Source organism: Pavona decussata, unplaced genomic scaffold (assembly GCF_977016875.1).
Source record: "Pavona decussata unplaced genomic scaffold, jaPavDecu1.1 SCAFFOLD_195, whole genome shotgun sequence".
Taxonomy (NCBI): Eukaryota; Metazoa; Cnidaria; class Anthozoa; order Scleractinia; family Agariciidae; genus Pavona; species Pavona decussata.
In genome coordinates, this window is record NW_028145604.1 from 1,911,766 (window position 1) to 1,922,189 (window position 10,424).

At 38.1% G+C, this 10,424-nt stretch overlaps 2 protein-coding genes across 5 annotated transcripts in view; both read right to left on the reverse strand.

Annotated features, from left to right (window-relative positions):
* Positions 1-5,698, reverse strand: part of LOC146461692 (uncharacterized) — a 27,786-nt gene extending 22,088 nt beyond the window's left edge. For 3 of the 4 annotated variants that reach the window (XM_085086623.1, XM_085086620.1, XM_085086622.1), the window contains exons 1-3: positions 5,403-5,698; positions 5,060-5,153; positions 419-854 (exon numbers count right to left, since the gene is read on the reverse strand). In XM_085086623.1, the coding sequence (XP_084942749.1) occupies positions 419-854; positions 5,060-5,097 (474 nt within the window). In that variant the 5' untranslated portion in view covers positions 5,098-5,153; positions 5,403-5,698. Of the gene's footprint in view, positions 1-418; positions 855-1,715; positions 1,869-5,059; positions 5,154-5,402 lie in introns of those variants that run through there. The other variant, XM_085086621.1, reaches the window with a different exon arrangement.
* Positions 5,699-7,069: 1,371 nt separating this feature from the next.
* On the reverse strand, positions 7,070-10,415 carry LOC146461693 (dnaJ homolog subfamily C member 9-like). The gene is made up of 2 exons (XM_085086634.1): positions 9,794-10,415; positions 7,070-7,491 (listed from the first exon to the last, which is right to left on the reverse strand). Exons 1-2 carry the CDS (start codon positions 10,361-10,363, stop codon positions 7,291-7,293), a joined length of 771 nt encoding a protein of 256 aa, XP_084942760.1. The 5' UTR covers positions 10,364-10,415; the 3' UTR covers positions 7,070-7,290.
* Between the last annotated feature and the right edge of the window lie 9 nt (positions 10,416-10,424).

Here is a 10,424-nt window from a genome sequence, read left to right on the forward strand (position 1 = left end):
ATAGGTAAAGCTCAACTGTTGGGTCAATGTCAACATAATTCATCACACCAAATTCAGTCACAAATGTTTTGATATGGAGGCTAAAATATACATCATCACAATTTTTTTATTTATTCATTAAGTTCAGTTGATGTAACGATCTACGTTTGTCCCCCAGTCAAACTTCTCACATTCTACCTGTGTGAATCACATGGATAGAATGTGTTGGTTGATCCAAATGGAGTTGAACGAACCCAATTGAATCAAGAGCCAAACTTATCATGAACTTAATAATTCGCTCAGTTTTAGTTTATCCAATGTGAAGTTCGATGTTTGACCCGGGCCTAAGTCTCAAAATTCTCATTCACCACTCCTTAATATGGGTTGATTTTCAACCCATTTCAAAGGAATGGATCAACAGTATTATAAATTTCCTTACCCTTCTTGATTTCTCAACAGCGATAATTTTAAATGGCTTGTTCAGGGCATTACCACGGACTTGCACAAAGCAAACGGGAATAAACCCTTCCACCTCTAGTTTCCACTCCCTCTCAGCAGCATCATTGGTGTAAAGCATTCCATAAAATGTCGCTAAGAGTTTTTCACCATTATGAACAAGAGAAAATTTTTGATCACCGGCAGGCTTTGTTTGTGAGCTGGCTCCAACATTGCGTGTAGAATTTACATCATCAAGTTTTCTAAAACCCAGAGCTTGTGGTTCATTGGCTTGTTCCTGTGACTGCTTCAGCAATTCTTTGTAATTTGAAAGACTGACGATTCGATGAGAGTCTTCTTCCTCTACCTCAACACCATTAGAATCACCTGTTCTGACCTTCTGGGGTGGGGGAGGGGCTGGTGGCTTGGAAGAATGGAGCCTGTGAATAACAGAACATAAGTTTAAAATCAAATCAGAACAATGCTGATTAATCAAATGGGCAACACGTTGTTTCACCCAAATTAAATAATGTTAACCTGGAATTCATTCTGCCTAAATGTTGATTTTTTAAAAGCCAATTTGCATTACAGCTCTCAGATAAAATCATCAAGTCGCACATACTTCCAACGGTTACGCTTGGCCTTTGTTTTTGCTTCCTTGTTGACCAAGCGATGATAAGAAATTGTAAATTTGTGCATTATGATAACAGACTCTCCAACACCACGGAGGTTCTTTAAAAATACATCTACATTGTAGACAAACTCACTGTGTGATAAATAATGATGGAAACATTTTTGTTAGTAGTGTGAGCAAACTAAATAATGACTGTGGGCCAGTATTGAACACAAAACATTCAGTCTTGCTTTGTCTTATTTGTGTACCAATTAAATGTGTTTATTACCATTAATTACTGCTAAAAAGTTATCATAGCCTTTAACTTGGAGACAAATCAATTTTGGGTATAGACAAACTTATTTGTAGGCAGGAGTACAGTAAACGATCCCATGAATGCATCAAATATAAAGAGTGGATTTAAATACTGTAAGAATTTAGGAAAATGAAAACATCTGCAGTTTTAAAAATAGGCTGTTTTAAAGAGATCTCCATGAAATATGATTACTAAAAAGTCGTTAATTCACAGATAGGATTACAATGATACCTTTTTTCTAAATCCCATAACGGAGATAAGCTTTAACCGCCAACATAAACTAGTAATTAAAAATTCTAAATAAGCATAAACAGACACTAGTCTGCCAGTCTTGGTATCTCAGTTTCCTAACAAATTCTTTAAATTACAAACCATTTTCTCATCACCACTGTGCTTGTTAGTTACGTATTAAACACCACAGGAAGGAATTACACACTAATCATTCTTCACAAGACCAAAAGGTCTAAGCTTCCATGAAACAACACAACGCACGTCAACACTTAAAAATGATGTTTTATATTAATCCCCAAAATGGGTTTCTCTATGATATTTTTTTGGCACCAAAAACAGATTAATATTAGCAAGATGACCTGTCATCAATATAATTAAACACAATGCTTGTTCAACTTGGTGATTTTTTTACTCAAAGGTAACAAATGAGGGCACAAGCTGGAAACATTGTAGTTAGTAGCCGTGTTTTGATTGCCAAATAATTCTTAGATTAGGTGGTAAATGTACTTCTAGGTGACTGTCATTAAATCATTTTGTTAGCCCCCAATATTGGGTGTACACTGTCTGTGCCTTTTTATCTTGAACAAGATATCCAATGTTTTCACAGCTTATGTACACTTTCAAAGGGTACCATTTTTGGAATTCAGTCCGACATGCAACTATCAAATAATGTTAAGTCAGTAGATAAAGGAGGGGGGGGGGGGGGGTGGGGCTGGACAGGTGTGAGGCATTACATTTTTTACCAATCTTCTCACCCTCACCTTGGGGGGCATTAATTTTTATACTGTTGAATTTATGACCAGGGGCCTGTTTCTCGAAAGTGCCGGTAAGTTACCGGGCACGATAAGAGTCTTTGACGATGAATTTTTCTGAACAAAAGTCAATTTTTGTTAGCTTTGAATACTATATTTTTAAATCTTATAATTCTATACAAACATTGGCCAAGAACCATGTCTGTAATCACTGAGTAATCGGTGAAAAAAAATTAAAAATATACTTATCGGGCCCGGTAAGTTACTGGGACTTTCAAGAAACGGGTCCCAGCACCGATCCAGTTATTGAGCCACCACTTCTACTTTTTAACTAATGATGTAAACATGTAAATATAGGTATGTATTTATACTTGTATATTCAATAACATTACGTAATTATTATGGTTTAAATTGTTTTTGGTTTAAAGTTTTTCAAACCAGTTTAATTTTCATTTTTTTTCCTTTGTGCAGTATTCATTGCCATAATCCGAGACAAAGAGAAATAACAATCAAACTGTTTGATTTAATTCTCTGAACCACAAAAAATTTTGAACCACTTCATCTACATGTAACATTTGGATCTGTGTGAGGCAAGAGCAAATAAAAAGACTGCTTATGAAATAAAAACTAAATGCAATTTCAACATCACACCATGTTACCATAATTATGTGAATGTGTCTAATAAAAGTAGGGAAAATGAGGAACAGGGATACCATCTCATCCAAGACAGTTTTGTTTACAACTTTATACTAGGGTATTATAAAAAGAGCAAGGTGTAACCCCTCTTGGGAATAAATTGTTTACTGCTTATTGGCATGCAACGGGAAAACTACCATAGACCTCTCTTCCCAGAGTCATTTACTTAGTGTCACATTCATGGTTTTGATTTTGAAGCCTGTGAATGAAATGTAGAGCGACCATTCAAATGAAAGCTACTGAGCTGTACTTTTCTGTGGTGCTGTTTATTATGCTGGACAAGGTGGTTCTAACTTTTGAGTCTGTGGATGCAATCCTAAAGTGTGACCATTCAAATGAAAGCTTCTGAGCAGTACTGTGGTGCTGTTTATTAAACCATATAAGGTAGTTCTAACGTTTGAAGTTGTAAATGCCACATGAAGTGCAACCATGCACTTACAACACTCATATATCACGTGTACAGCTGCTGAACAGAATTTTATTGTGTGACACAATGAGACACACTGTTTCACTAGATACAATGGGATATTCAAAGGTCAATGATTATCATAATCTTTTTAAAAATTGCGATCCATTTGCTGCTTTCTCAACCATTCGGTTAAATAATCATATTATTTACTGTCAAAATGTTCTCACGAATTTTTGCAGGCTTGTTAATGTTGCAAATTGCTTTCACATATAAATATACTGTTACCAGCTTTGAGGCCAAGCTTGTCACAAATTATCAAACTAAAGTCCAAGAAAGGTATTACAGCTGTACCTATACAATAAGATGTTTATTCAAACGAATAAAGTGTGAAATGTCTCAAAAACAGACATTGAGTGTTGACACTTCAGTTGGCTGATATCGATTAGCCCTCATTTTACACATGCAAAGGCTAATGAACTTAAGGTATAATTAGCTTGTCAGCTGTGGTACTACTCTAAAATAAAAAGCACCGGGGCTGTTATTGAGTTATGTAAGAGATCAGCCCCACAAGGAAACAAGCTGGACACAAACAAGAGAATTTTAAATGTTTCCTACTCTTGTTGTCTTTTGGTTATTTTAAAACCCTAAGTAGCTGACTATATTCACTCTAGTTGCCGGCCACAATAACCGGCTGCCAGCCACCAATGACGTTCCTAAAGCCAAGGTGAAAAATAGACCACTTGATGTATTCTGCCATGGCACTTTCAAATATTATTATGTAATTAATTTTGCTTTGTCTTTTGTTTACCTTTATCGCATGCTTTTATGGAAAATTCTAGCCTCTTTTCGTGTCAGATATTTTGCAGGAAAATTAAAACCCTTAAAATTAGCTTTGAGATAATTTGCTAAGAGCTCAAAGTTATTTTGGTATAGAAGTTATATTTAACCCTCGTCAAGTCAATCTGGGAGATAAATTCTGCACTGCAGGAATTTCACACAATATTTAACCTTCCAAATAACATAAACGAATTAATTCACAGCTGAATGTCAATCATTTTGCAAGCGCTCACGTATACATGCACATTTATTTGAACGAGGGGAATCTTTTAAAAACCTTTCTAAAAGTAATCAGTGAAATAATGTACTTAAAAATGCAAAAAACACCATTGTTAATAGCTGTCTATACTTCGTTCACAGTGTGACATTCCACGTTTCGAAGGCAACCGGCAGATTTCCCACGACTAAATTTCTAATCCTAAAGTGGATATTGACTGATCGTAAAAGTACATTTGATACCCTCTTGGGCCAAACACGCGTACACGATTACATATTGGCGGAAAGGATAATTTTAAAACCCGCAACGAGCCTATATATATCTTTCTCATTGAACTGAAAACCGGTATCACGCTTGTAAAGTTCGATATTAAAATTCATGGTAAAATTGTTTTCGTCGCTAGGTTTTATTATCTTAACCTTATTGGGAAAAAATGCCTGATTAAAAATACGACTTTTCGCTATTAGTCCACATTTTACGACGCAATTAGTTGAATAGATTGCTGTAGTTTTAAGGGCTGGTAATATGTGAGTAAAAAACCTAGCGAAGGTTTTATTTTGTGGCTTGTACTCACCTTCTTGAAGCGGCGACCGAGACCCCCGAAGGGTCCATGTTTAATGAATTCGAGTACTTGTTTCGTTCATGTCTTCTTGAAAAAATTAATCCACCTGTAAGGAAGAAGAAACAAAACAAATTAATTCTACCCCTAAAATGAGACGTAGTTTATTTGTACACTTTTACGTCCCATAAAACAACAGAACGTATTTTGTTTGAGCGCGAATGTCATGGGGTTGGTTTGTACCCGTCACTCAAGATTTTTCACAAATACCCAATGTGTACTCTTGCTACGCCAGTGACGAAATAATAGAAAACCTGTGCCCTTGAAAACGGTTAACAACAAATTAAAAATACTTTACCTTTCCACTTTTATGGCAAAGCTGGGAACCGGTTGTTTTTAACGTAAATACGAGCTGGCCTAAGAAAACGACTCTATATCTCAAAACAATGCGCGCCGTCGTTCCTTTTAGCCGTCACTGGTTTTTAACCATTAGCAGCCTTGGGAGTCTTTTTTGGCGGAACAAAACCATTCACGGAATAACGAGAAACTTGCATAAATCAACGAGGTAACATTTACGTCCACAACATTTCTGGAAAGCTCCACAATTTGGGGCAAAGTACGCCAAATGAATGGATCACCGAGCTGGCGGCAGCTATTAACAACCACTCAATGCCCTGGGGGCTAGCGGGAATGTTACACTAGGGAAGGGAAGGGTGAATCGTTTTCTCACCGGTATATCACCTTTTAAAATTTTAATGTATATTTTTAACTGTTTTATTTCAGTTGATTAGACACGAATTGGTTTATTCTGTAATTATTTATATGCCCCAAAAAAGTAACCTACCAGCAGTGAGAAAATACTTCAATGCTTCATGCATATTAACTACCCACCCTACGCCCCCACAAATATTTTGTTCTCATTTACATACAGGAAATGTACTTTCTATAGAAACAACAAATATTAAAACAAAATGGTATTTCCTTTGGAGGGAAATAACGTTCATAATCAAGTCAGTTACTTGTGAAAAATGAAAGAGATTACAGTCGACTCCCGATAACTCAAACCTTCAAGGGAAATTGAAAAAGGTGCGAGTTATCGAGGGTAAAATTACATAGAAAATGACCTGAAAGCAAAGGAAAATTGGTTCGAGTTAGCGAGGGTTGGAGTTTTCGGGAGTGGACTGTATATAGTAAATCTATGTAAGAGTTTGGCAAGCAAGAATCAGCGACATTTCTATTGTAGTTTGACTCCCCCAATCAGGCCGTAGAGACAAAAGCAACTTGATTCCAAAATTAACCTTGTATTGCAGTCATCATATGCTTGTCCTGAAATTTGGGGGTGGTGGTGGAGGTCAAGACCACTTTATTGTAACAATAACTGCAAGGGTCACGCAACAAAATTCCACTGACTTATGCATGTCACATGTGCACAGCCAGATCACCAGATCCAGTAGTAGCAGCCATGGACAGCTGTTTAAGCCTTGTCAGGATTTTGCACCCACCAGTTGGCAGTAAAGGGTCCCTGTGAAAGGGTTTCTGGTTGAAGAGGTGGCTGACAGCTACTGATGAGGCCCAACTAGGCTGAAACAGCTGTACATGGCTGCCACCAGGGTGATATGGCTGTAGGCAAATGCAAGGCGATGGCTATACCAGAATAGTGCTGTGACCTTGCAGTATAAATGTTTTTTTTTTTCAGTTTACTCCTCCTCCATGTACCCAGGTGTAGGCTTCTGTCTCTTTGTTCTTTGCACCCAGATACCATTTTTTTTTGGGGGGGGGGGGGGGGAGTGGGGAATGGGGGGAGGGTGGAGCAGAGGGTCTTGTTGGTTGGGCTTGAAGGTAAGAAACAGCTGCTTAACCTGGTGCTTTAGGAGGGCTTATTTTCTTATTAAATTTACAGTATGTAAGTAAACTTATTAATTTTTAAATCTCTAGTTTATTTATGTTTATATTTCTAATCTCTTTTGTTCAACTACAGTAGCCAAGTTATTTGGTTCCTTTAGTTTTATAAAAACAGGCTTCAAATATGTTTTAGTTCTTATTTTTTATTTACTTTCTACTGTTATTTCACAAGAAATACACTCTATAATTCACTATTTCTTATAAATACACAAATAATCTCAAATGGTGCAACAAAGCCCCTTTTGTATCAGTTCAGCATAACTTGTATCAGAATAAGGAAAACAGTGCCAAAACAAAAGTGGCAAACAAGTGGCAAGTCATTACTCAGTCATCACTGTAATAAATTACTTCTTTTTTCCCTTGGTAGTTTTTTGTTTTTTTGGTTTGCAGTATTTAGCCTCCAGCCCAGCTAACATGTCATCCATAGCTGCCTGCCGATCACCTTGACGTTTCATTATCATCTGTTTTAAGCTATCCTCTGAACTGTTGGCATTCAAACCAATCTCTTTTGCCATCTCCTCAGCTTCGGCAGCCTCTTTCTGAGCCTGTCAAAGAAACAACGAGACAATGTTAAAACCCGGTGTAATTTTCAAAAAAGATCCCTGTTTATGTATATGGGGATGGGAGGTCTAGGCACATACAAAACCTCCATTGTCAAATAAAGATGATAAAAAACAGATACATGTACATGTGGTTGGATTAATTTAAGCATCATGTTACAATGTAATACCTCTACACCAAGGAGGTGAACTTGCATCTAAAAGTGACAAGAAGCTGTAACTGATGTCCGAAGAAAAACCCATAAGTGAAAAGTTTGAAAACAAATGCCCCTGCCGCCCACAAAAAAATACCCATGAGCCAAATCACCCACCTTCCCTCCCCCCCCCCCCCAAAAAAAAGGTGCTACTTTTCACATCCAGAAAACACTCATTTAATGTTTCTCTCAAATCCTCCCTTAATTACACCTGTCAGAATCTTACTAACCAAAGCAATACTACGCAAAATTTTAAGCCCCTAAAATACACCAAAATAATGACTCTCAAACCCAAAAGAATCCTTCACACCTCCCTGTCACATTTAAATGCCCCCCACCCCTCCCCCTCCCCCAACACCAGGCCTATAGGAACTAAGAAATCTTCAAGATTTTGCATATTCTTACTGCGTGTAGAGATCCTTCAGTTAGGGTGGGCCAAGATTGTTCCCAGAAACTTAATATTATCCTCATTAGGGCTGGGATTTGCCGGATAAATATAGCTACTTGCTAGGAATACCACCAAGCCTCAAACAACAGTCACCTCTTCATAAAACACTCATCTAAAATAGCAAAGATTTCTTGTTATTCATCACAAAATGTTCTAACTAAAAACCTCCCTCGGCCTGTAATGGCTTCCTCTCTCTAATTAATGACTGGGATTCTGTCCAAAGGTGACAATTCAGGGAGGTTCAACTGTATTGATTATTTTAACAACTTTCGATACTGCTCGAGTGACCACTTGGAATAAGACGTCATGTGAATATTTCACGCTTGAGTAAATTCTTGAAATCCCAAGTATTTTACTGGTTTTACTTTCTTCCAATATAAAAGATTTTTCAGTTTAACTGTTTGAGCATGCTGTCAATTCTTCAGTTGAGTGGAGTAATACAGACCAGTACAGGGCCCAGTTTCGCATTCTTGAATCCTCTGACCCTAAACACTACCTTAGTTATGTCTTCACAATACAACTGAATGACATGATTCATATTATTGATATCAATATTGAAAAAAATTCCAAATATTTGTGTAATTTTCTTTTAATAGGCTCCTTTCGAAATATTAAAATTCAGCTCGACAATGTGCTAAGAGGACAAAAACAAAGGAAATTTGATAATTATGTTTATTCATTTATGATGTTTGTGTCCTCAGGACCTCGATATCAAGTTGAATTTTAATATTTTGAAACGTAGCCTATTTGAGAGACTGGTATCAACTAACCCCTCTCAAGATACTGTAGGATCTTTTATGGGGGGGGGGGGAGGGGTACTAGATACCTGAGCAAAGAGGGGTGTGAAAGGGTGACAAAACAGAGGCAGAAGAGCGATAAATACACAAAAAAAAAAAACATTTTGGAGATGGTGGGAAGGAAGACAAAATATGAGACAAAATTCATCCGGCAAAGGACAAAATGACACATGTCAACGTGTATGCGGATCGGACAAGCAGATGTTCTGCTCAGCAGGGTCACTCATTAAGCTGGTTATTCACATGAGTATCTTAACAAGCAGTCAAGACAACCAGTAGATTATGGACCAGGATTCTACCTAAAAGCTCACTTCACTTCTGGCACAGAAGTTGTGGTTCCACTGCCAAGGAAAAGCTCAGACCCCATGTCCCCTCTTCACTCCCACATGTCCTGTCAAAAAGGGTTAAGGGCCAGAAATATGAGTTTTACTTTGACAGACAGTTGGGAAAAAGAATCCCCAGCGACAATTTTTATTTTCCCAGCTAAGTACTTAGAAAATCAATGACATCCCTGAACTGCTTGGGCACAGAGAGAGAGAGAGAGGGGGGGGGGGGGGTTGGGGTACAGGAGAGAGGTTATAGCTACACACTCAGAGCAGGGAGGAGGGGGTGTACTCCTATATATAAGCCCTGTAGGTATGTAAAAATGCCATGGTTTGGCATTGGGTACAGATTAACGATTTTGCTCTGAACGTTTTAAATTGGGTATGGACTTTAAAGAAATGGGAGAAATAGAGTCAGGATTTGGAGAACTGAGCTGCACACCCCCACCAAAAATTCCGTGGAGTACTCCCTCTCCCCGCCCCCTCCACCCCGGAGGTTACAGAAAAGCAGGAAGGTTCACTCACTTTTTGCCTTCTAGCTTTCTTTTTCTTTTTGCCCTCATTCACAAAGGCAGGAAATTTTGGGAGATCTTCCTTTACAATAAGCTGCTCGATAATTTCTCTGAACCTTTCTTCATCCTCAATAGTTGCACACAGCACATTCTCCAAGATAGAGTCCATATCGCCTTCATAATCCAAATACGCCGCTTTGAGATCATTCTTTTCCTCTTCAGTACCTCTGTACTGCTTCTCAAACTCAGCGATGTCTTCAACAGTTATTTTCTGGAATAATAGCCTCCAGTAAGCATCCCAGTCGCGTTCTTGTACAACAATATCGTCGTCAACTTCACCGCTTTCATCATAAAGCGCTCTCTTGTCCGGATCCGAAAGAACCGTGTAAACCCGACTCAAGCATTGAAACTTCTCGGTAGCTGTCGCCTTGTCGGCTTCGCTCGCTCGATCTGGATGAACTTGAAGCGATTTTTTTCGGTAAGCTCGTTTAACTTCCGATTCGGATGCTGCTTTTGTTAGATTTAATACTTCGTATAAATCTTTGACACCAAAAAGCCTTTCCAATGTCTCGAAGAAAGACATCTTTGCTCTCGAGGATAAATATGGCTGCCGCCAGCCCGCCAAATTTTTGACCAGTCACGGA